At 47.0% G+C, this 27000-nt stretch overlaps 4 protein-coding genes and 2 pseudogenes across 4 annotated transcripts; 4 read left to right on the top strand and 2 right to left on the bottom strand.

Moving 5' to 3' along the window:
• The first annotated feature begins 231 nt into the window (after positions 1-231).
• Positions 232-965, top strand: LOC125547598 (uncharacterized). The gene has a single exon (XM_048711418.2). The coding sequence runs from the start codon at positions 232-234 to the stop codon at positions 694-696; it is 465 nt and encodes a 154-aa protein (XP_048567375.2). The 3' UTR covers positions 697-965.
• Positions 966-6459: 5494 nt separating this feature from the next.
• Positions 6460-7342, top strand: LOC125547599 (uncharacterized). Its single transcript, XM_048711419.2, has one exon. The coding sequence runs from the start codon at positions 6699-6701 to the stop codon at positions 7161-7163; it is 465 nt and encodes a 154-aa protein (XP_048567376.2). The 5' UTR covers positions 6460-6698; the 3' UTR covers positions 7164-7342.
• A 3534-nt stretch (positions 7343-10876) lies between these two features.
• On the bottom strand, positions 10877-14505 carry LOC147977777 (uncharacterized; annotated as a pseudogene).
• On the top strand, positions 14455-15235 carry LOC125547600 (uncharacterized). The gene has a single exon (XM_048711420.2). It carries the CDS (start codon positions 14608-14610, stop codon positions 15103-15105), a length of 498 nt encoding a protein of 165 aa, XP_048567377.2. The 5' UTR covers positions 14455-14607; the 3' UTR covers positions 15106-15235.
• A 4653-nt stretch (positions 15236-19888) lies between these two features.
• LOC125547601 (tryptophan decarboxylase 1 pseudogene) lies at positions 19889-21397 on the bottom strand (annotated as a pseudogene).
• A 3815-nt stretch (positions 21398-25212) lies between these two features.
• On the top strand, positions 25213-26633 carry LOC125547602 (acyl transferase 15-like). Its single transcript, XM_048711422.2, has one exon. It carries the CDS (start codon positions 25231-25233, stop codon positions 26509-26511), a length of 1281 nt encoding a protein of 426 aa, XP_048567379.2. The 5' UTR covers positions 25213-25230; the 3' UTR covers positions 26512-26633.
• Positions 26634-27000: the final 367 nt, after the last annotated feature.

The raw sequence follows: 27000 nt of genomic DNA on the forward strand, positions 1-27000 counted from the left end.
GAAGGGATACAACTGATTCCCTACACTTGTGGGTTATCACCAACTACGACCGCATCAACGTCGACGACGATGGTCAGCTAGACACCCGGCAAACCTCATCCTATCGTCCTCCAATGCCTCCCCTTAATTGGGCTTGATTCAAGCACAAGACAACACCAGAGCCCTAATACGTCCATTTTGCATCAAGAGATCACACGCTTGGATTATTCGTTAGCAGATTCGGTGAAATCGATGTCGTCCGCCGTCTTATTGCAGTCGACGATGCGGCCAGCAGCCCCGGGACTTGGGCGCCAGCTGCACGGGTCGCCGCCCTGCCACGGTCCGCTGCTCCGACCGAGGAGGCCGCGGGCGGTGGCGGCGGTGTGCTGCGGTGCCTTCCGGCGGGACCACTACAGGGGCGCGCTGGTGGACGAGGGCATGGCGGTGCTCCGGCGGAGGATCCGGGAGGCGCGGATGGCCGAGACCAACTACGAGGCGCCGTCGGGGTGGGCGGCCTGGGAGAAGCGCTACTACCAGGCGTACGTCTCTGATGTGTCCACGCTCGCCGGCGCTCTGCAGTTGCTGGCCATGGATACCAGGCCCGGCGTCGCGGCTGCTGTTGCCGCGCTGTTGCTCGCCGGCGTGCCGGTGTCCGCCGTCTTCGTGCTGCACCTCCTTGGGCAGGCGGCGGGATCCGTTTTGCACCTTGTTTCTTGATTGACTATCATTCATTCGCCGGCAGCGTGTGCTATCTGTGTCTGTAGATAATTAGATACATAGTGCAATGGAGATATGTAATTCTTTTGGTTTTAGCTGCAGTATAAACGCAGAGTAATATGTATTTTTCTTTTCTTATTTCACTGGTTTCAACGAGCGAAGGTGATCCATCAATCTTTTCTTCGGTGGCTGCTATGGTGGTGCCGGAGGTAAATGACAGAAATTGGTGTCAAGCTTAGAGATGTTTTGCTATCTTTTCAGTTTTGTCATGTCGGTCATTACGTGATTTGTACTTTGACCTTTTTGATATGAATAAGACACATATTACTATGCAAAAAAAAGTCAACGAGACAACTTGTCAAATTGCTGGCTTCAACGACCTAACATTTTTTTTAGAAAGGACGTGATTGCCCGGCTCTAGAACTGAAGCCTGAAGTTTACAACACCACCGAGAGAGTGGACCCGAAGTCAAATGCTTTGTGGAATGTGATAACGACACCAGTTACATTACATCATAAGATTGCCTTGTGTCATTTTGGGGTTGAAGATCAATAACCTATTAGAATTTAGAAGACGAACCAGACCCGCGTCACTCTGCTTGTACGTGCAACTCATGGGAAACCTAATGCGCTATGAGCCGGCATGAGGAGGGCTGGCGGTAATTTAGCCGGATGTCCAAGTTAGGTCCGGCTTGAACGATCACAAAATCAAATTATTTCACAGATTCCAAAATAAAAACGATTTCAAAACTGGTAATTTCAACTATTTCATAGATTGAAATACCAACTTCACCAATTGTAATAGGTTATTTCAGCTATTTCACGCCACTAGTACTAATGGCGATTCTGCCGGGGTAACTTCACCACCAACACTCCATTCATCATGAGGATCATCATCTCCATCAACATCTTCATCAGCACCATCTCATCTCCAAATCCTAGTTCATCTCTTGTGATCAATCTTTGTATCAAACCTTAGATTGGTACCTGGGGGTGCTAGTAGTGTTGATTACATCTTGTAGTTGATGCTTGTTAGTTCAATTGGTGGAAGACTATTATTTTCAGATTGGTAATCATATATTTGTAACCACTGATCATGATCAATATGATGAGGTGTGAGTAGTTCCATTAGTTCTTGAGGACACGAGAGAAGTCTTGTTACTCATGTGAAGTTGATGATCGTTCAATGTTTTGATATTATGCTGTGTTGTTCTTCCTCTAGTGGTGTCATGTAAATGTCGACTACATGACATTCGCCATCTTTGGTCCTTGGGGAGTGCATTGTGAAATTAGTTTGTGGATCATGGTTTGCGGGAGTGATAGAAACCTAAACCCTGATTTGTGAATTATTCCGCAAGGGGCTGTTTTGGATCCAACTCTTTAATGTTATCGTTAGATTTATCTTAATTACCTCTTGTAGCTGTGGATGCTTGCATAGAGAGTATACTTATAAGTAGGTATATGTTCAAGTTAGGACAATATCTTAGCTCCGGTCCACCCACATAACACTTATCAATGCAATGAATGTAAGTCAATGAATCATGGTGAATGTAACTTGGTGATATTCCCGTGTGTCCTTAAGAGCGTTTTAATCACTATAAGAAATATCACTAGCTTGTCCTTAGCACAATTAAGGATTGGGCCACTTTCTGTATCTTGCTACCTTGTTACTTGTTACCTTGTTATAAATTATCTTGCTATCAAACTATCTATCAAAACCATCTTACAACATTTGAAGTGAAATCCTTGCTGAAAACCGCCTATCAATTCTTTTTGTTCCTCGTTGGGTTTGATACTCTTACTTACCGAAAGGACGATGATTGATCCTCTATACTTATGGGTCATCAGGCCCTCCTCGTCAAATAGCGTCGGCAAGGCTACGGAGACGTGCCCGTCAGGCCCTTGGAGCTTCTCGCCAGGCTACATGCCCTCTGGCTCGTGCATGTCTTCCTGGTCGCATTTCTCTTGGCCGACGTGGCCACTCTATACTTGATGATGTGGCCGCGCCCCGTGTACCTCGTCGACTATGCCTGCTTCTGCACCAAACCCAGCCACCACGCCCATCCCAGAGTTTCGCATGGTGTTCGACTCCTGCAAGTTCGCTTGCTCCTGCGAGGGCTATAAGGACCAGAAGCCCACCTCAAGCCCAACAACACCGCCGCTAGGCTCTCCCGTGCCACCACCATCGTACTCATGCTTGACTAGCAATCAACGTTTGTGCTTGGAAGGCTAATCACGGATAACATAATTTCAGCCTATGAATGCCTTCACTTTATGAAGAGGAACAGATCCAAAGCTAATAGCTATTGCGCGTTAAGACTAGATATGATGAAAGCTTATGACAGGGTGGAGTGGACTTACCTGCGTGCTATTATGGGGAAACTGGGTTTTGCTCCACAGTGGGTAACGATTATCATGAGCATGATAAGTTCAGTATCTTTTTCAGTGATGTTTAATGGGGTTAAGTCAGAGGTGTTTAAGCCTACCCGTGGTATTCGACAGGGAGATCCGATTTCACCGTATCTTTTCTTGTTGGCAGCAGAGGGCCTTTCGTGCCTATTAAAATCTCAGAACGACTCATCCCAGCTCAGCGGCATTAAGGTGGAACCATCGACTCCACCGGTGAACCACCTTTTATTCACGGATGACAGCCTGCTGTTTTTCAGGGCAAGTATCAGCGGAGCGGAGTCGGTTTCAAATCTATTGGATAAATATTGTTTGGCATCAGGACAGAGAATTAACAGGGACAAGTCATCGATCTTCTTCAGTAGAGGATGTTCAGAAATAGTTCGAAATGCCGTGAAGGGTTTTTTGCAAATTCCCAATGGATCACTTAATGACAAATATCTGGGTATGCCATCTGATGTGGGGCACTCCAAAAAGGGGACTTTCAAATATTTGAGTGATCGGGTTTGGAATAAGGTGAAGGGTTGGATGAGCAAGTGCTTGTCGGCAGGAGGAAAGGAGGTGCTTATAAAATCTGTAGCACAAGCTATTCCGGTATTTTCAATGTCTTGTTTCAAATTGCCAAGAGGCCTTTGTGATCATATAAAAACTATCATCAGGAAGTTTTGGTGGGGCTGCAAACAAGGCGAGCGCAAACCAGCATGGGTATCATGGGATGTAATGACCAGGCCAAAATTCTTGGGAGGTTTAGGCTTCAGAGATCTTGAACTATTCAATCTAGCACTACTTGCTAGGCAAGCGTGGAGAATCCTTCAGAATCCAGAAACTTTAAGTGCAAACATTTTGAAGGCATCGTATTTCCCAAGCTCTACAATCCTTGAGGCGGAGCTAGGGTCTCGGCCATCACAGATCTGGCGGGCTATCCTTGAGGGCCGGGATGTGTTGCAGCAAGGAGTTATCAGAAGGATTGGGAACGGACGATCCACTAATATTTGGGAGGACAATTGGATACCCAAAGAAACAACACCGAGGCCGATCACGTCGCTGGTTCAGACACCGCCGAAGAGAGTATCTGACCTATTGCACCCAGCTACGGCGGCATGGAATGAACCCCTAATACGGTCAGTTTTTCCGCCGTTTGATGCTGAGGCTATTTTGAAGATACCGATGTGCACCCGCAACACCGAGGACTTCTGGGCTTGGAATCCTGACAGGAAGGGTAAGTTCACGGTAAGCTCGGCGTACAAATTACTTGTCACAACAAAGTTACAGAGAGAAGCTTGGTTAGAAGGAAGAGGAGGTGCATCGTCTAACTCCAAAGAAGAGGATGCATGGAGCAATCTATGGAAACTGAAAGTGCCATCAAAGGTGAGAATTTTTCTGTGGGGTCTAGCACGTCTTTCCATACCAACTACGAACGTTCTTTAGAGACGAAATATGGCAACTCAAAGTACCTGCCCTCTATGTGGCTGCCAAGATTCTTGGAGACATGCGCTCCTGTCTTGCACGATATCGAGATGTGTTTAGGCATTAACAGATGACAACATTGTGTCCAAGATGACGGCGAGTACGGAGCCAAGTGCAAAGAATTGGCTTTTTGAGCTTTATGAGGCACTAGACCATGCGAGCTTCTCGAGGATGAGTGTCACATTATGGGTCGTGTGGTACGCAAGGCGCAAGGCGATTTATGAATCTCTTTTTCAAAACCCACACCAGACTGTTTCCTTTGTAGACTCTTATCTTCAAGAGCTACATCAAGCTATCGCTTGTGAACCTAGGGTACAAGTTCAGGTGGCAAGGGAGCAACAACGGCGCTGGATTCCACCTCCGCGTGGCTCAAATAAGATAAACGTGGATGGGGCACTATCAAAAAACAGGCGAGTGGGAGTTGCTGCCGCAGTCTGCCGTGACTCAAACGGCAACTATCTTGGCGCGTCGGCGGTGGTCTATGGGGGCGTACGCGACCTGATGATCTTGAAGACATACGCGTGTCGGGAGGCTTTAGCGTTGGCTGAAGATCTCCATGGGCAGAATATCAGGGTGGCATCGGATTGCCAAGGTGTGGTGCAGGACATCAATGAAGGGACAGCTGACCCCAATGCGGCTGTTATACATGAAATAACGAACCGCAAGGATAGTTTTACTTCTTGCTCTTTTGTGTTTGAGCGGAGGAATTTTAATTTCGAAGCTCATAATCTCGCTAAGTTTGCTTGTAATCTAGATGTAGGTAGACATGTTTGGCTGGGCACCCCTCATGACCTAAGCCGTGTACCTATGAATATTGTCATGTATCAATAAAGACAGCGAGATTTCTCAAAAGAAAAAAAACCCATGCTAGACGGCAGGATCACGTGCAACGCCCACGGGCTTGCCGCCACGCGTCCGGAAGCTGCTTGAGAAAATGCCCAATTGGAAGAAGATAAACATTCAGTCATTACACACCTCTTATTTGCCATCTCAGCTGGTTAAAGTATTTGTGCTTGGTCTTTGTCACATCAGCCCAACAGGTGGGCCATACCTGGCGGATTCGCTGTTTTCACAAGCTCAGACGGTCATCATTGCTTTGATTAGCCTAAGAAATAGTGGTTCGCTGTGAGTTATCTCAAAAGCGGCACCAATCTGTTATCCTAACCTCAACTGTAATGATTTTGAGTGATTATACCTTGTCCAATGATAAAGAGCGGAGAAAATATTAATATGATAAAACAAAGTGCTGCGCTCGACCGGCGCTAAACGTTTGTGACGTATGACCAATGCGCACATGTTTATTTTCTTTGTTCGTCGGCCAAAAGAAGAATATTTAGATATCAACATTGAATAGTTGGTGTATGTTCAAGGGTCGATCAGCGGCGTTCCTTCCAACAGAAAACAACATATATAACAAAACAAATATGAAGAACCATCGTCGATCCAAAAAAGACATGGTCGATCAGAGCTTCATATAAAAAATTGAGAAGTATGTTGTATACTATACCAACATCCAGAGAACCTGTTGCTTGCACTTTTTTCTCTAATAATAAATAAACCGGCCGCCCAGGCCAGGCATGCATTACTGGTTCAACTCATCTCAAAATATACAATTTCGTCAACCATGATGGCATTTGCGAACGGCGTGGCTGGCAGTTTCTGCAGTGGGAGATGGCAAATTGCAAAACTGCCATGGCAGTTTGTTTAAATCGCGGGAGTTTTAGTTGTAAAAAACTGCCACCGTCCGACGGCTGTGGCGGCGAACGTTCACCATAGCTATTCCGTTGTTTAATTAATCACAACTGGCACTGTGCTACGTACCATTGAACCCAGCGATGATTGATCAATTAATCGATGAGACCAACAGGCACGCAAGCAGGTGTTAGTTGGAATCCAACCCACATAAACAACGTCAGATCACCGGCAAGAAGCCGCCGTCCATGCAACCGCGTGAACCCCAGGTGTCAGTGCCTATAAGAATAAGAAGCACACCCACTCAAGCTGCATCTTCCATCGCTTCCTGCCCCTCCTTCCACCGCTTCCTTGTTGTGCACTGCTATCTATTACCATATCTTCTTGACTCAGGAGATCACACGCTCGGCTTATTCGTTAGCAGATTCGGTGAAATCGATGTCGTCCGCCGTCTCATTGCAGTCGACGATGCGGCCAGCAGCCCCGGGACTTGGGCGCCAGCTGCACGGGTCGCCGCCCTGCCACGGTCCGCTGCTCCGACCGAGGAGGCCGCGGGCGGTGGCGACGGTGTGCTGCGGTGCCTTCCGGCGGGACCACTACGGGGGCGCGCTGGTGGACGAGGGCATGGCGGTGCTCCGGCGGAGGATCCGGGAGGCGCGGATGGCCGAGACCAACTACGAGGCGCCGCCGGGGTGGGCGGCCTGGGAGAAGCGCTACTACCGGGCGTACGTCTCTGATGTGTCCACGCTCGCCGGCGCTCTGCAGTTGCTGGCCATGGATACCAGGCCCGGCGTCGCGGCTGCTGTTGCCGCGCTGGTGCTCGCCGGCGTGCCGGTGTCCGCCGTCTTCGCGTTGCACCTCCTTGGGCAGGCGGCGGGATCCGTTTTGCACCTTGTTTCTTGATTGACTATCATTCATTCGCCGGCAGCGTGTGCTATCTGTGTCCGTAGATAATTAGATACACAGTGCAATGGAGATATGTAATTCTTTTGGTTTTAGCTGCAGTATAAACGTAGAGTAATATGTATTTTCTTTTCTTATTTCACTGGTTTCAACGAGCGAAGGTGATCCGTCAATTTTTTCTTCGGTGGCTGCTACGGTGGTGCCGAAGGTAAATGACAGAAATTGGTGTCAAGCTCAGAGATGTTTTGCTATCTTTTCAATTTTGTCATGCCGGTCCTTACGTGATTTGTACTTTGACCTTTTTGACATGAATGAGACACATATTACTATGCAAAAAAAGTCAATGAGACAACTTGTCAAATTGCTGGCTTCAACGACCCAACATTTTTTTTAGAAAGGACGCGATTGCCCGGTTCTAAAACTGAAGCCTGAAGTTTACAACACCACCGAGAGAGTGGACCCGAAGTCAAATGCTTTGTGGAATGTGATAACGACACCAGTTACATTACATCATAAGATTGCCTTGTGTACCCTTCAAAAAAAAAAGATTGCCTTGTATCATTTTGGGGTTGAAGATCAATAACCTATTAAAATTTAGAAGACGAACCAGACGCGCGTCACTCTGCTTGTACGTGCAACTCATGGGAAACCTAATGCGCTATGAGCCGGCATGAGGAGGGTTGGCGGTAATTTAGCCGGATGTCCAAGTTAGGTCCGGCTTGAACGATCACAAATTCAAATTATTTCACAGATTCCAAAATAAAACCGATTTCAAAACTGGTAATTTCAACTATTTCATAGATTGAAATACCAACTTCACAAATTGCAATAGGTTATTTAAGCTATTTCATAGATTGAAATACCAATTTCACCAATTGTAATAACCAATTCCATAGATTGACATAACATTTTCACACACTGCAAAACAAATTCCACCACATTCAGTTTCACAAATTGTAATCACATATTCCACATGTCATAAGCATCACTTTATGTTATTTTTCATCAATTTCACAGATTCCACCGAATCACGCATTCACAAGTCACAAATTTCACAAACAACACACCACTCAAATGAGTTTCACATATATTGTGCATATATGTCGCACACATCACCAAAATGAGTTTAATCAAAATCATCTTCACGAATATAAATTTCACATACCATTTAATAAATTCCACAAACCGTAATCCACAAATGTCCCAAACCACAATGGTTATGTATATTTTACATGACAGATAGAAAATTGATGAAAAGGGCTTATAATTTTTGAACAATTCCGTACTATCTGGATATGATTGGGGGTGGCGGTGCATGTCAATTTTCCTTCACCGGAGAGTTCTAGAGATCCCGGGGAGGAGTCAATGATAGTGCTCGGCGCCGTGGTCTGCGCCGGAGTAATCGTCCATGCGGATCTAGTGTGTCTCTCCACGAAAGAGAGCTGGATGTGGGAGAGGGACAACACCGTGGATGGGTGGATATTTCTCTCTCGCGGGGATCCATCTCGCATTCCTGTTTGTATAGATTTTGTATTCTAGAAACAGAGGTGGAAATGAAATTGCATCGGGTCCACCCGCACCAATCTAGAAGCACTGGCGGACAATGGATTTCTCACTGCTACGTACCTCTTCCATTATATTTACTTATTTCTTGGTTCGTGGTGTGTGAGGCTGCCAGAGCAGCGGATCCTAGAGGAGGAGCATTTCATGTTATTAGATGCACGTGTTTGTAAAAAAAATCACATCTACATTTTACTGATCATAATTAAAATCTTAGCAAATGTATTTTTGAGGCCATGGTTGAGCAACAACAAGGAGAGGCCAACATCAAAACATGCACGCATTTAGTATTATAGATTTTTTTTCGGAAACTCTATTGGGGGCGCTTACCTTTGAGTGTGTTGGCCGTGAATGTGGGCAGTTGCTACATTGACTCACTGGAAAAAAACTTGTGCAAGTGCAAGTTGTAGCAGCATCACGGCGTTGCAAGCATCACACTTGGTCATCTAGTGAAACTGCTGATAGAACTCAAGTCCTCGAGACAATAGGCAGTGGCGGAGACAGGACCCAGGCCGGGGGGGCCTGGGCCTAGGGCGTGAAGTTTTGTTTCTTTGTTAACTGTAGTGATTTTGCACTGTTTGGACACTGTTTAACACTGTAGCGACGAAGCAGGCCCGGGGAGCAGTGTTAGCCTGGCTCCGCCCCTGACAATAGGTACAATTTGCATGTGTCAACCCTGGTATGCAGTGCGCCAGACCATAGGCCGTGTAGACAGTTGGTATGATCCTCAATCTCCTCAACTGCAGTGGCGAACTCTCGGACATATTGAGGGCATGTTTGTTGAACAAGTAATAAGTGCACCGCACGATAACATTACCATCCTATTCCGCTAATATCTTATGCACATGAGATGCCCGATTAATTACCTTGACATAAAGTTTAAGATTGCACACCATGTCAATGATGATCACTTACTTATGTGCCCACAGACAACTATGCCTCTTGGAGAGCTTCATTGACGCATGTGCTGTGAGCTGGAACTGTTCGTGTTGCCTCGGCACAACACTATGGCGTATGTGATCTCTCCTGCCACCACGGTGTGTGTGGCGAATATTCTGGTGGAAGTCAGCTTTTGAAGCAACGTCATGGACATCAACTTCAATGTTCCATGTGTGCTGGGCTTTCTTCAACTTGAGGTTGAACTTGTGATTGAAGTTGAGGCCACTTCCCTTGTTATAGGATTTACAGAGGATCTCCTCTGCAAATCAAAATTTCTATTCCCATCTCTATTAAGTGTCATTTCTCCCGTGTTTCAGGAATCCCGTGAATGGAAGTTTTCCCCTTAAACCGTCTATACATATACCACATACTTGTGGTATATATAAGAAAAATTCACTACAGGGCATGTAACTTGCGTTGGCGTTAGCTTTAGTCCTTGTGATTATAAATACCCGAAATACAGTTATCAAAGTTATTCGGAAATGTTAACGCCCACACGTGTGGGCGTTGATCATCTCGACCACACGCATCCATCATCGTCCAGTACTATATGCACGAATCTTGACACAATCTGGTTGATTTTCTGTGCCTGGCATTATATGGTTTGCTATACGTATTCGCTGACCTGGCCCGAGTCAACAGACGCCAACTGTGCACTGACTGCCACATGTGCTAAGTTGGCTTGAATACGCGCGCACGCAAGGGTCTTTTTGCAAAGTTGCCAGTTATTAAAAGATCTGCCCCCTTGGTCGGACCGAGCGCACCCCCTGGTCCGACCGATCCACCCCTGTCTCGTCCTCATAACGCACAGCCCCAGCAGCCCGAGCGGTCCCCGCGAAAGACGCTCGCACGCGATCCTCACGACGCGCCCGGCGGTTCCCGCCGCCGGTCGGGTGAGCCTCGCCACCTGCACCGTCCTCCTTTTCCCCTCCACCCTCTCCTCCTCCTGGCCGAGCTCCGCTCGAGGCGCCCGCTCGCCTCGGCCATGACCGCCAAAGCCACCAGGGCCGCACCAGCCTCCGCTTCTCCAGCGCGAGGCCGATCCCTCGCCGGCAAGTACACACGTGTCGCCGCATTTTAAAGTGGCAGCGTTGACCACTGACATGCTCTTTCCCCCCTTCTGTCCAGTGGCCAAGCTCGTGCCATGGACGTCGCCCTGCGTAGCGTGGCCGGAGATCATCCCATGGTGCACCACCATGTCAAAGAGTTTTGCCAGGGTCCCCGTTTCTTCCTCTGATGTTTTAATTAGAGCAAGACGACCTATAACGCCGACGCCCTTGCCGTCTTCGTCACCTCTGTCCGTCGGCCTCCCGGCCAAACTGATCGCCGTCCGACGCGCCCCGAGGCCGACGTCACCTCCTATGAAACCGCGTGTCATCAAGAAGCCATTGGACAATGCCACATCAAGATTTTCTTCCTCCTTCTGCCTTGCTACAACGCAGTGCTCGGGTCACCGCCTCCGACAGCCAAACCGTGCAGCGCTACTGTGGGGAGGCGACGGAGGTGAGTGGGGAGCTGGGAAGAGCGGAGGAGTGGGGCTCGCCGAAGCTGTGTGTGGCGGCGGAACGACATGTGGAGGTAGCAGCGTTCGTGCTCGCTGCCGGCGGCGTGGGGCAGGAAGGTGGTCATGGCGCATGACATCGAGCGAGGTGGTAGCATGGGGCAGGGAACCGACGTTTGGGAGGGCGATACAGGCCTCCACTTGGCACTGAGCACTAGGTCCCGACCTATGAGCAACTACTCAACAAAAACAGAGCAAGGCAGAGGTCACCGCTCTGTTCTTTGTCCTGCACCTACACGCTACAATGGCGGATTGGGCGCCATCGATTAGCAGCCACCGAGATCCATGACGAACTCCAGCACCAAAGCATCGAGCAAGGCGGTCTCTATGTCGGCGCTGATGTCCCGTCGCTCCGCCTGCACGCTAGCGGCGTCCAGTCTCGACCTCGGCACCTCTGAGGAGACTAGCTCGGACACCCTGGCCAGCTCAGCTCGGTGCGTCGCCCAGTAGGCGGCGCTCGTGGAGGGGCTTCCGGCGGCCGTGGTCCCGTCTTCCTCGTGGATGTTCTTAGGGCTCGTGCGATAGTAGTAGTCGTCGTCGCCGTCGTGGCCGGCAAGATCGTTGGCGTCATTGATGAGGTCCTCAGACTTGCGAACAACTGGGTGCGCAGCGCAGGCGTGTACGCTGTCTCCATCTCCATGAGGAGCAGGAGCTCCCGGACGATGGCCATTGCGTTCTTGGGCGAGCCTTGCACGCAGGAGAACCTGCTCTGGCCGTGGACAGGAGTGCTTCAAAACGGCTCTGCTGCTTCTCGTCGTCGTATTCGGAGTCGGAATACTCCGTCTCCTTCTGGTCGCCGACGACATCTGCGTGGGTCCTAAGCTTTACGGCGTCGAGATGCTTGGAGCAAGGCAACAGCGACGGCGCGACCCTCTTGAAGGACTCGGAGCACTGCAGGGCGGCGGGCTTCTGGTTGGCCGCCTTGCCGTGGAGGAGCTTGGAAAGCAGCAGCCGGAGGAGCCTGGAGCCCGCCGTCCGTTGCTGCTGCTGCCGCTTCTTACCACGGGTGCTCCCTGCCGCCGTCTCGTGCACACCGCCGCCGTCTAGTACGTCTTGCACAGCGACTGCTCCTTGTAATTGTAAGTAGTGTACGCCAACGACATCCTGTCCTTGCAGGTCGCTGGTCTGCTCTCGGCGGTGGGGTCGATCTTGACGGTGATGTTGATGAGTGACGCACGCAACTTTGCAAAAAAAAAAAAAACCTTACGAGCGCGTATTCAAGCCAACCTAGCACATGTGGCAGTCAGCGCACAGTTGGCGGCTGTTGACTCGGGCCAGGTCAGCCAATACGTATAGCAAACCATATAATGAACCGTAGATGACCCTCTAGGGCAACTTTGATGACTGTATTTTAGGTATTTGTAATCATAGGGACTAAAGCTAACGCCAGCGCAAGTAATAGGGCCTGTAGTGAATTTTTCTCTATAGGTAACATTGGGTGGACACCGTCTGGCTAAATGGCGCGTGAATTACTCACACAACGCGTCGCACTTACTCACACCATGTGATCGATCATCGTCAGAGGTGTTCAAGTGGATATGAGAGTTGCAAATGGATGATTCGATTGATAGCAGCTGGTCGATATGGACGTCTCTGCTTGCCCGTAGACTTTCCTGGAGCTCTTTCTGGGCCTAGGACTAATTCGTGGATGGATCAATTAAATAACCTAGAAAAGAGCCTCGAGGTAGCTAGGCGTTGAGACGGTGACAGATAATCAGAGAAAGAAAAATGATAAACCCGCGGCCAGCACATGTTCTCGTGATGTATGCGACGATTAATTAATATGCACGTGTTTATTAATATCTTATTCGGCTGAAAAAAAGAATTCAAGTAGTCGATCCAGAATGCATAGCATGTTCCTTCCAACAGAGAACACATTAGGTATTCCCCTCTGCAACATTGATCACTGGAAAACCGTGGATTACCTTCAAAGACAGGTTGGTGTATATAGACGTCTCTGATGTGTTATCCTATGGTAGCTAGAAGCATTATACTCTCTCCCTCTGTATCAAAATGTAAGATGTTTTTGATTTTGCATAGGGCAACAAAACTTCTTGCAATATTTTGTTATAGAGAGACCAATGCACATGGATGAATGAACTAATTAGCCTTTTCTAGTAGGATACTTGGTTGAATTATGATTTAATTAAATTCGAGGTACTACTGTACTAGTAGGATACTTGGATGAACTATGATCTAATTTTTTTTTTTTGCGGGTGGAACTATGATCTAATTGAATTCGAGGTACTATTGTACATCCATCCCGGTTTGTTAGTCTCAACCATATTTAGGGTCATATTTTAACCATGATTTTAATTAATAGAATATAAGGTATGCATAGCAAAATTATTATTGTAGAAAACTATGTTAAAAAACGAATCCAACAATATATTTTTTGGTGACATGTATTAACATTTTGTTAGTTAGATTTATGTTTAAAATTTGGCATAAAATACGAAGAGACTAATACACTACGACGGGAAAATGATAGAGTAGTTCGACCCAAGGTGCTGGGATGGACCGGCACTATACGTTGGTGACATATGCGATGATTATGATCATCTGCGCATGTTTCCTTCGCTGACTATTTATAATTCAGTTCAATGCAAAAAAGTTGGTGTATTCAGCATGCCTGGTCAGCTGCGTTCCTTCCAATAGAAGGCAATAAAGAGAAAATGAATCAATCTCACTCTCTATAAATAAAGTCAGAAATTCGTTGTGGAAAAACCATAGTCTTTGATCATACAATTTCTTTTTTGAAGGGTGGTTGATCATACAAATTAATTTAGTACTAAGTACATATACCCATCCAGAGAACATGTTGCTTGGACTTTTTTTCCTTAAAATAAATAACCCGCCGCCCAGGCTACCGAGGCACTACCAGTTCAACTCATATGAAAACAGTATATATGTACGTACATATATACTCTTTTTAATTACCTGGCGCTCTGGTAGGAGTACGATTCAACTCATCGATGATTGATCATTTAATCGATGAAACTGAGAGGCGGTAGGCAGGCAGGTGTTAGTTGGAATCCATGGTCCTTCGTGGTTGTCGTGTTGTTGCTTAACGAGCTAGCTAGGTGATTACCGCTCCATCCATCGTCAGCTGGATCCAAACCACAATTAAACAACGAGATTCCAAATCACCGGCCAAAACCCGCCAAGGATGACCGTCCATGAAACCGCGTGAGCTCTCTCTACCACTACCTATAAGACGCAACGACACCCACTCGATCGAGCTGCATCTCTCGCCATTATTCAGCATTCACTTCCCTCCATTGCTTCATTCCTGCTCCTCCCTCCATCGCTTTCTTGCTGTCTCATCTTCGTGTCTGACAGATCACACGTTCGGCTCATTCTTCAGCCGATTCGATTCCATCGATGTCGTCCGCCCTCTCCTTACCGGCGACGGTGCGGCCGGCATCCTCCGGGCCTGGGCGCCAGCTTTACGGGTCGCCGCCGCGCCGCTGTCCGGTGCTGCCACCGAGGAGGCCGCAGTCGGTGCCGTGCCACGGTCTGCTGGCGCTGCGACCGAGCACGAGGCGCTGCGCCGCTTTCGGGCAGGACCACCACTACGGGGGCGCGCTGGTGGACGAGGGCATGGCGGTGCTCCGGCGGAGGATCCGGGAGGCGCGGATGGCGGAGACAAACTACGAGGCGCCGCCGGGGTGGGCGGACTGGGAGAAGCGCTACTACCCGGCCTACGTCTCCGACGTGTCCGTGCTCGCCGGAGCGCTGCAGCTGCTGGCCATGGGCACCAGGCCTGGCGTCGCTGCGGCCGTAGTCGCCATGCTGCTCGCCGGCGTGCCGGTCTCCGCTTTCGCAGTCCTGCACTTCCTCGGTCAGGCGGCGGGATCCGTTATGCACCATGCTTCTTGATTGATTGATTCATTATTCATTTGTACGCAATGTATGCTCTCAGCTGTGTGTATAGTCTATACATAGACAATCCAACGGAGATATGTAATTCTCTACTAGGTTTATGAACCAAACTGACCATCCGGCGTAAGTTTTGTGACCCTCGGTGTATGTAGTATCTTTTTTCCTTGGCAGTGCGCCTATTTACTGGCGTCCATCTCGCCCTTCAACGAGTCGACCAAAATGGACCGGCCCACGCGCGCGGCAGGCGGAATGCTCTTTTTTTGCTTTATTTTTTACTTTTGTTTATATGTTAAAATATTATATATATATATATATATATATATATATATAACACGAAAAACACTCTACAAAAAACATTTGAAAAATATTGAAAAAATATTTGAAAAATGGTGAACAAGTATATTTGGAACGTTGAATAGGTATTAAACAATGTTGGACAAGTATTAAAAAAATGTTGAATAAGTGTTCGAACAATGTTGAACGTGTATATAAAATATGTTGATCACTTATTTTAAAAAAATGATGAATTTTGTTGATCATGTGTATAAAGATGTTAATCAAGCATTTAAAAAAATGTTGAACAAGTATTTGAAAAATGTTAGTCAAGCATATGGGAAATGTTAAATGTGTATAGAAAAAATGTTCACCATGTATTAAATAAATGATGAAAACATTTGATCATATATATAAAATGTTAATCGAGCATTTGAAAAAATGTTGAACAAGTGTTTGAATATTTTTAATCAAATGTTGAACAAGTGCCTAGCGCAGCGTGCGATCTCCCTGGAGACAAGGGACCGATCCCTTCATCTCACCTTACCTCTGCTCTTTTTACGATTATGCGCGCATGAATGGGCTGACCCAATACGACACAAGGGGAGAAAATGCTTCAGCGAGAGTTGCTACCGTCTCGCTTAATGCGAGACATAGCGCTCGCATGTATTTACCACTTAATTTTTTTGGAACGAATGATTGGCCCGTACGATGATGGGCTGGAGGATAGGTGGGCCGAACCCGAGGGACGACGGCTTTCGCTGTCGGGGCGCTACGAGTGATATATAGCAAAAATCCATAGTTAGGGGGCATCCCTCGCGAACGTTACTCCCACGTTTATTCATTGTGACAAGTGCATGTGTATCACTTGTGGCAACCTAGGAGTGTTTCCATGACTTTTTTGAACAAAAAATAAATAAATATTAAAAACCTGAAAAAACAAATGAAAACCTAAGGAAAAAACCCAGAACCCAGAAGCAGAGTTGTGCTTTTCACCTTTTCTGGGAGGGGGGGGGGGAGCACAGACTGTGCTTCTTACGAAAGCATAGACTATGTTTTTTCCATTTTCGGAAAGCAAAATTATACTACTCATGAAAGCATCGGTTGTGCTTTTCTCTTTTTCGAAAAGCACATCTTGCCTTTCCCTTTTTGGGTAGGACAGACTGTGCTTTGCAGAAGCATAGCCAGTTTTTTTTCTTTTTTTTACTTTTTGAGAAGCACATCATTTCACACGCTTTTAGGTCTAGATACTGATCTTTACGCGAGCCCTACAAGGGATCTCTACTCCTATAAAAATATGAGTTGATAGTGATGATGTGTCTGTCTTTGAGCCATATGAACCGTCTAATCTGTAATCTAAGGCTGAGATTGGGATTGAGATGTGTTGTGCCGAGCCAACCGCCGGGTCTCTAGAGGCTTCTCCTTCCCTGGCGAAACAGATTCTCCCTCCCAATTTTCACGCTGTTGGCCCCTCCCCTCTCTTCCCGCGACCGCCGGAGTTGAGTTGGGCGGAGTTTCATGTCTCTTGTATAGATTAGGTGTAGTTACGGTCTCAATAAAGCAGATTTGGATTTGATATTTCTCCAGCATCACTCCTTCCTTCTAGATCTGGCTGTTGGAGAAGGAAACATGGCGGTGGTTGCTGCCATGTCCAAGTTTGACCTCGACGCGGGCGCGAAGACCCGTTTGGCCATGGGGCACGCGTATTGGGTTGACAAGGTCCGGCGGCTCCGGCCGCTCGGACATGGGCACCGGTCGCTGTTGCTGCGCGCATGCTCTGGTGTTCATGTTGTTGTCCTCCGTCTTGTCTGGTAGAACGGCTGGTGCGGGACGAAGGAATACGACAGCCTGCTGGCGGGTCGCTCATCCAGTACAATACCCCGCCGACGCAGGCGAGCAGCGTGTCGTCCGCCGCTGGCAGGGGTGGCGGCGTCACCGCGTACTCCTGGGAGTGGTACTTGAAGTTGTCGCACTGCAACACCGCGCACAGCTGCACACCACGAAGTGCTTGCGAGAGCCGAAATCCCTGGAGGCTGGAGTAGTATATGATCTCCACGAGGTTGTGCTAACGCGACAGTGCGAACGCGTGCTGTCGGTCGGCTCCTCGTGTCCTTCAGTAGCTTCCGAAACCACCTACCAGAACATCAGTGGTGATTTCTCTGGGGCTATTTAGAAAGTACACTCCCTCAGTTCCTAAATACTAATTCTTTTTAGAGATTTGAATATGGATTACATACAGATAAATATAGATGTATTTTAGAATTTAGATTCACTCATTTTGCTTCGTATGTAGCCCATATTAGATTCTATAAATGCACTTGTATTTACAAATGGAGGAAGTACATCCAAATTTAAGAAAGTTAGAATTAATTCAATACTAATATTTTTGTACGTACGTGTATGTGCACTCACCCCTTCTATATACTTCCTATGTAAATTAATATAAGAGCATTTAGATCACTATTTTAGTATTCTAAACGCTCCTATATTAGTTTACGGAGGGAGTACATATGATTCAGGAGCATATTTTACTTACATTTTGTTTCTTTGCCCCATGCAAAATGTACTGCAGGTGCCGTCTATTATTTTTTCCTTTGCCTAAATATACTACAGAAGCATGTGTTAAACAAAAGGTGGTTGGCGTCGTCGCAATTGCCAAAATGTGTGTGAACATATTTTTCATTTGCCCCATGCTCTTTGTCGAGAGCAATGAGAAAGCTAGGTAGGGAGAATAACAAGTCTTTTGCAAGATGAAAATTGAGAAGAAAATATTTGGCTTAGACAACAGGGTTCATCAGGAAACCATATGTTTGATTTTCCTCGATATGTACTTAGCAACAATATGGCATCACTTTCATTGATATCTTGGTGCATCTTTTATTGTTCAGCAGGCTCCACTTATTAAGTAAACAAATGTCCACCCGATCTTTTGTTACTTCCTCCGTGCTACGGGCATCTTGCTAGTAACTCCTAATTAGTTGCTCCCATACACTGCGCTCCCTAATGGGCAATGCCACCGGGCCAGCCCAGTAGCCATAGACTCCGATGGTTTTTTATATGCCTTTTGTGGAGCTGCATGGTTTTGTGCCAATGTTTTCTCTTTTTCTGTGCTTTTATTTTTTCCACAATTTCATTTCTTTATATATATATATTCATATTTATATATTTTGTTTTATTTATATTAGTTTCCTTTTTCTTTTTCTATTCTAGTATTTTTCTATTTTCTTGTTTTCCGTTTTTCGCTTTTTTTGTTTCGTTTGTAGAAAACAAAGAACAAATATGAAAATATATGTCATGATTTTTTAACATATTTTAGACAGTGGTCGTATATTTTTTAAATATTCAAAGTTATTTGGAAAAATGTTTTGAAAGTTTATTTGCTAGTTCAAAAGAAGCCGATACGGGTGCAAATTGTATTCATAGTGATTCTTATGTTTTGTAGCAAGCTGCACGGACTCATTTGGTAAATAGCCTTCCCTAAAAGAGTTGAATTGGAGGAGACCAAAGAAAGTGGAAAAACTCAGGCAACTGCTACTAACGACTCTGTCCTATAATGCTGAGTAGGAGTAGCATTAGGAATTAATACCGCTTGATTCATCAAAGTAGCAGTCCTTTGGGGCCGAAAAAGAGTCGTGATTCGCACAAAATATATGAATAAAAGGCTGCATTATGTTTGCAATGTGATCACGAAACATGGTCGTTCTGCAACTATGCTCCGATACACGATTGAATCCACACCACTGCAACCTCAGGTAATTCCATGATTTAAAATAGCTCGCTATAGCTCCTTTATAGCATGCTATAGCATTTAGAAGAGGTCATGCGCTAAGAGTCTTTGATCCAAACACATGAAGACACATTTTAAATAGCCCACTATAGGATTTAAAAGAGGTCTGCCGCTAAGATCCTTAGCAAGCTATCTACAACTATGGGTAATTCATCGAAAGTAGATTAGACAGGGGGTAAACAATGCACGATGAAACGTATCGACATAGTAATGGATAAACTCTCCTATAGTAGCTCACCAGAAACATAACATTCCAATATTAACCGTCTACTTCTTATATGAAATCGTATTACTTCAAAAGGTCATAACAAATATGTAGATATTACTTCATGCCAATTTGACTACAAAGTAATATGGCTTCTCTTCATATACTTGCATCACTCCCTTGCAATACGGCGTCGCGGCAACACGTGTCATCAATAATATATTGACAGATTTCTCCGCAAAAAAATAATAATCTTGTGACAGATTAATAGAATTCCCTTTATGCAGTAACAGCTCAGTGAACATCAGACACCAAGTATTACCGTGTACTAACTATTCATGACCACTCTTTTACAACCAATTGGGCGAACACAAAATCACCACGTAGCTATATATCCATCAAGAGTCGCAACAAATGTTCATATATATATTTGTAAAAAAATGTTCATATTTATTTGGAAAAATAAATGAAAACCATAGATATGTAATGTCACGGCTGGATAGTCCATAGTGAACTCACTTCATCATCTCACTGACTGTCTTCCTGATGAGCTCCCAAGCGCTCAAAATGTGCCTCTCCTCCTGAAGTGACGATCCCACGGCGAAGCGCAGGACGAGCCTGCCACCTACCACTGTGTGCGTAAGGTACGCCTTGCCGGTCTTGTTCACGTTTGCCATGAGCAACCGGTTCACCTCGTCGGCGGCCCGAACTCCAGTCGCCTTGATCCTGAAGCAGACCAGAGCAAAGTTTCTCGGCACGACGATCTCGAACCGATCATCAGCATGGACCAAGTCCTCAAACATCTTGGCCATGGCGACATCTCTGCGGATGTGCTCTTGGAGATTGGCGGTGCCGTAGGTGCGCATGACCATCCAAAGCTTGAGGCCACGGAAGCGGCGGCCGACTCCGACCTGCATGTCCTTGAGGTCAGTGACGTCGCCGGACACGCTAGCTTCGTTCTTGAGGTACTCGGGATCAGTCTCCAGCGACTGGCTGAGGCGGTCTGCATCACGCACGTAGAGGCAGGTGCAGTCCAGGCACGTGAGCAGCCACTTGTGCGGGCTCATGCTTATGGAGTCCACGCGCTCGATGCCGTTGAGGTGGTGCCGAAACTCTGGGCAAATGCACGCGCTGCCGGCGTAGGCGGCATCGACATGGACCCACGCATTGAACATAGCCGCGACTTTGGCGACGTCACCTATGGGGTCAACAGCATTGGAGGACGTCGTGCCCACCGTGGCACAAACGTAGGTCGGCACGAGGCCGGCCATGGCGTCAGCCTGCATGGCCGCGAGTAGCTTCACCGGGTCGACGCCGTAGTCAGTCTCTGGCCTGGTGGGAATGGAGCGGAAATTTGCAGGGTCGAAGCCCGCCAGCCGGCACGCCTTGAAGAACGTGGTGTGGGTCTGGTCAGAGGCGTAGACGGCGAGGCTCGAAATCCCGGCCCCACTCCGGCGCATCGCTATGTCACGGGCGGCGGCAAGCGTGACGAGCATGGCCTCGCTCGTCGTCCCTAGAATGACGCTGCCGCCCGTCCCCCGGGAAGCACCGGTGCGGTTCATGAAGCTCCTTGGAAGGTGCAGAAGCTGCGCGAGCCAGTCGAGCACGAGCACCTCCATCTCCGTAGCAGCAGGAGCCGCCTGCCACGTGAACCCGACGGTGTTCATTGCGGAGGCGATGAGGTCTCCGGCGACAGCAGCCGCGCTATTGGTCGCCGGGAAAAACGCGAAGAAGTTTGGGCTGGCCCAGTGTGTGATACCAGGCACCACATACGCCCTGAGCTCTTTCATGGCGACGTCGAAAGGGGCTGGGTGCACCGGTGGAGACGCTCCGAGCTCATCCCGCAGGTAGCCAGGTTTGACGCTGGGCAGCACCGGCATGGACTCGACGGACTTGTAGTAGTCAGAAACGAAGTCGACGGCCTTGTGGAGGTAGGAGCGTATGTCATCGTCGTTGAGTGGCTGGAAGGGTGGCAGCTCACCAAAGGCGGTGGCGGGATTGCTTCTTGCAGGAATGCTGCCCATTTGTGGATAGTACCAATGAGATGGGTGCCTTGATTGGTACTAACACCAACACGTACCTCTCTATTATAGAGTACTTCAACTAGTTCTCGCAAAAAAAAAAAGAGTAGTACAACTAGTAAGGACTAAGGACTCCATACATAGCAACTGACCTCACAGCAGAAGCAACACTGAGCCGAGTTGTAAACAAGGCACCCCATCTCATTGGTACTATCCACAAATGTAAATTATGTTTATGTCCCAGGTTGGCACCTAATTTGTTACCACAGGCTAACATGAACCTTGAGCCAGAGCCAGCAAAAACACTTAACCTAACATCTCCGAAATTATCTTCCTAATTTTGGACCCACTCTCTCCAAAAGCCAAGGCCCAAAAGGCCATAACAGTTGGATGAAGATAGCTAGCTAGATTTTGACGGAGACCCAAAAGCCATGATCCAACACCAAGTCCCTTCCTCGACGGAGAAAAAAGGGAGGCACCGAAGCAACCAAGGAACAGTGCAAAAAAGTACAGCATGTTCGACTCAGCTAGTTAGATCCAAAGCTCTTCTTTGCAAAAAAGAAAGAAAAAACAAGGAAGAAAACAAAACAAAAACTAGTTGGATGCCTCGTATATGAAGGGGTTGCTTGGTTTGAAGCCACCTTCTGCCAAGGTAATATATTGGCAAGTTTAAAAGGTTTGGACTCCATTTGTTTGGTGCCAAATTATTGACAGTGCTTACAATGTTTGAAAATTCGCAGGGGCACACACGTACACATGCATACGGCAATCCATTTGCTTAAAAATTGATGCACTAGTTTATTTCATTAGCCCTTAATTGTTGCATTGGGTTCAATGCATGCCAGCTTTTGGCAGAGTTGCATGAGCCACCGACCCCACCTCTCATGCCTTTTCATATCATCTCAAAATTTGAATCTATTTTATCTTTTAACAAGTCTAAATTAAGTTTTGTTTGCATATTGTGTTCGTTGGAACGAGTATACTTTCGAACAATATCAATTTTGAATACATTTAGACACCCTTTTTTTTACAATTTTACCAAGAGTCAAATATTTAAACTCCATAGTCGTGATGTTAAGATCTACAAAGTTTCACCAAATTTCACCAAGTTTCATTTTCTTTTGGGGGTTTATGGTTTAAGGTTAGAGCTTGGGGCTTAGGTTTCGATGGTTAGGGCTTAGGGTTTAGGATTTAAGTTTTAGGTTTTGAAACTTGCTGAATTTATAATTTGTTATATTAAGTTTTAGTACTCCTCTGTATCAAAATATAAGACCTTTTTTGATATGGAGGGAGTATAAAAAACCATCTTATATTTTGATATGAAGAGAGTAGTTGAAACTTGCTGAAGTTTTTGAAACTAGTCAAAATGTATTCGAAAGTGGGTTTATTTCACAGCCCTTTTTACAAGGAAAACGAAGATGCGAATGAAATATAAAATGGTATTTCAATTCAAAAGGTATAATAGATTCAAATAATTTACAATCAAAAGGAAAAGCATAAGAGGTGGGATGGGTAGGGCATGCTCTAGTCACGAAACCACTTTCCTAATCTTGGCCTGCATGCATGCATGCATGCATGTCCCGGTCCCTGTGTCTTCCCTACAATGTTGGCAAGGCAAGATCCTTCAGTTTTAAGTAACCAACCAAATGCATTTTTGTTTGTCTTACAAAAATTTGGTTCATTACTCTCAATAACATTTTCGCTTGGTGTCATGTTGGTGTAGAATGTCTTGTCAGCGCCTAGTTGGTCTAATGAGTATGGAAGGCATTTTAGATCCACTGCTAAACTAAATGTGATGATTTTATGGATTCTGCCATGTCCCATATGCCGCGTCATGCAAAAATTGGCGTGTAAATCACATCGTTGTCTGAAAAGTGTACGTTTTTTTTTCCATATTGTGGAACTGTGAATTGTTTATCTATTGTTATTCTTTATCCCATTATCTTTCTTCCTTTAGGGTAATATCAATGCCCTTATTTTATGTTATTTAGAATAATTTGTGTTTCTATGTGTGTGCCAATTTATGAGTATATCTCTTATTAAGAAATAATGTTTCGTCCAAAAAAAATGTTTGACTATTAGTCGGCTCAAGAATTTTCCTATTTCTCAATGGATTGAGCAATAGTCACGGAAGAGTAACACCCGGAAGGCCCAGAGCGGAGCTTAAAGTAATGAAAAAATTGTTTCCTTGATGACCCAATCCTATATTGCTCATCCAAATTGTGTTCCTGATAACAAATCGTCGAGAACCGGGCACGGAGCTTTGCTACACGTACAAGGTGTTACAGGGATAAGGGGATTACTGGATGTTATGGCAGCCTTTAATTAGTCAGTAGTAGAGGCACGGCCCACCCCTTTTGAATTCAGGAAGGGGATGGTCGGAAGTTCTTAAGGAGCCTATAAAATCCCCGTAAAAGCCTATACGTCAAGCATTTTTGCCAGCCATGTCGTTCAATAATTCTAGACCTACGAAAAATCTATAAACATTCAGATAACTTTCTAAACTAGAATTCTTTCCTCCATGTTGCCTCTAAGGGGAGAACCAAATAACAAGCCATCAACTTTTACGTACATTGAAGATAGTGCCAACAAATTGGATGTAGGAGAACAATGGCATCCCAATCCATCGAGGTTTAAGTACTAGACTTGACATTGATGTCCGTATTTTTCTGCATTTATTTCAGGGCGATGTTCATTCTGTAGGATGAGACACTCCCGTCGATTATGAGATGTCTGTGGCGATTTCGTCAATCTCAAGATGTTACGCCAGCTCAGTCACTCCGAGGTGCTCACAGAACAGTGTGTGCGTGCATGCGTGGCATGGGTGGCTGTAGACGTAGGTTTGCTGGAACAAACGCACGCACCGACACACGTACTCCCTCCTTTCCAAAATAGATGATCCAATTTTATACTAACTTTGTACTAAAATTAATATAAGGTTGAGTCACCTATTTCAAAACGGAGGAAGTAATATGACCGGTCGTGGTCTGGTCTCTCCATCCATCCATCAAGGCATTGGATTCGAAAGGTAGGGTAATAAATAAAGAAATTTGGCAAAAGAAAAAACAGCACTCGATCGTTTCTCAATAAAAAAAAAGCAGCAGCAGTGGAGAAGGAATCGAATCGAATCGAAGAAATAAGAAGAAGGCGTACATGCGCGCGAGGCGTCATGCATGCGGACCCAAGGATTTGTTTTGTCAGGAGGAGATTCACTTGAAGAACCGAATCAGGGCCTTGTGCGTATAATTAAGCCAGGCCAAAGTGCCCAAAGAAAGCGTTATCACTTAGGCCTCTTTTGGTTTGGAGGAATTTTGTAGGAATTTTATAGATAGAATTTTTATAGAAAAAATTCCTATGGAGCTATTTGGTTCGTAGGAATGGAATCCTATTTCTACGAAGGAAATCTTTATATTCTCCACATTTCATAAAAAAATAAACATTAGCCTAGACTCAATGAAAAAAAATCCTATAATGTGAAACAAAGGATATCTTCTTTCCTATTCCTACTTAATGAAAAAAATCCTATGATGTGGGAGACGACGCCGGCGATCTCTGCATCGCATGCACCGGCAAGGACGTCGAGTTCGTGGCCGCGACAGCCAACTGCGCCTTGGTGGACGTCAAGCTCTTCCACCCGCCGTTCAATCACTCCGAGATGCTCGTAGAAACAGTGTGTGCGTGCATGCGTTTATAGAGGTGAATGTTTACTCATGTATATGAGCGACTTTGATTGTGCTGTATTAAAAAAAAGTAGACAAGCACTTGTATATAAGCCGGGGCAAAATGCCCAGCGGAGGCAATACCACTTAGCTGAGAACTTGAGATTCCTATTGGAAATGAGGGTAATCGTGTCCAAGTGTAGTCCGTTGCTGGTCCGCCCGTCGACGGAGCAGTCGACGCCGGCCGACCACATCAAAGTCTCCTCCTTCGACAAGCCTCTCGCCTTCTCCTCCTTCTCGTCGTTCCACGTCTTCGACCGCGCCATCCACGAGCCCGCCGAGACCATCAAGAGGGCGCTGTCCCGCGCTCTGGACCACTTCCGCCTCATTGCAGGCCGCGTCGTCGTGGGAGACGACGACGGCGATCTCTGCATCGCATGCACTGGCGAGGGCGTCGAGTTCGTGGCCGCGACGGCCAGCTGCGCCTTAGTGGACGTCAAGCTCTTCGACCCGGCATTCGCGGCGCTGCTTAAAGACCTCGCCGTGGAATACCCGGAGGCCAGCTGCCGCGTGGCCGATCCCTTGCTGCTCATGCAGGTGACCGAGTTCTCCTGCGGCGCGTTCGTTCTCGGGGTCACGTGGAACCACGTCGTCGCCGACGGCACAGGGATCGCGCTGCTCCTACGGGCAGTGGGCGAGCTCGCCCGCGGGTTTGATCAGCCGTCCGTCCCTCCGGTCACCTGCGCCGACCAGCTCCTGCCGGACCTCCCGCCTTTGGCCGCCGCCATAGAGCAGACCATTGTTGGCCAGCTGAAGCCCAAGGATTACGCCTACCTCGACATCACCGTGCCGATGAGCACCATCGACCGCATCAAAGCCGAGCTGGGCAACGAGCTAGGCGCGCCGTGCACCGTATTCGAGGCGGTCACGGCGGTCATGTGGCAGTGCCGCTCCCGCGTTATCATGCCGGACGACGACCCGGACAACCCGGCGCCGCTCGTGTTCGCGGCCGACGCGCGCAGGGCCGTCGGCGCCGCCGAGGGCTACTACAGCAACTGCGTCACGACCCAGGTAATCGCGCCACCTCCGACGATCCGTGAGGTGGTCGAAGGGGACATCAAAGACGTGGTCAAGCTGATCAGGAGCAGCAAGGAGCAGATACCGGCCACCTTCGCCGGAGAAGGAGAAGAAGGCGTGCCACTGCTGCCATGCGTGGAGGACACGCTGTTCGGGTACAGCGCGCTGTTCGTGACGAGCTGGCGGAACCTGGGCTTCGAGGCGACGGACTTTGGCGGCGGGACGCCGGCGCGGGTGATGTGCCACCCGGGGCCGGAGTCGCTGCCGGCCTGCGTGGCGTGCCTGCCGCGCAGGGGCAAGGGCGGGGCCAACGTCCTGTCCCGCTTTCTCAAGGAGGAGCACGGCGGCGCCTTCCTCGCCGAGCTGGCCAAGTTCACCTGACCGCGCGCGTGCCTTGGATCGACCGGTGCAAAATCTATCTGCATGCCTGGGAGCTGTAATGTTTGGTCCTAGTGCTCTACTAGTATAAAAACAAAAGGTAGCTTTAAGTTTGAACTGGAAATGCAGAGAATATTCGATTGTATCACTCGAAATTGCATTTTAGAGTTTCTTTGTTGTTTCCCTATAATCAATAAATTTATTTAAAGAATGTTATAAGCCTTTGTTTTTGTTTTTATTTTAGAAACACATGCAACTTTATTCATACTCATAACAATTACAGGTACACTTATTTCAACTTAAGATTCAAAAAAATACAAAGTAACTCCTACGACTAAGAATTACAACGAAATCTCTTGTAAACACCTTCTTCGCGGTATCAATCTCTACTTGAAGAAATACACCAAAGACTACGGTAAAGAGGCTGCAAAATTAGATTGGGGCAACGATGTTGCCATTCTTTCACCAGCAAAAACATTATCAATAATGGTT

Source organism: Triticum urartu, chromosome 3A, assembly GCF_056163025.1.
Source record: "Triticum urartu cultivar PI428250 chromosome 3A, HENAU_Tu73, whole genome shotgun sequence".
In the NCBI taxonomy this organism is placed as follows: Eukaryota; Viridiplantae; Streptophyta; class Magnoliopsida; order Poales; family Poaceae; genus Triticum; species Triticum urartu.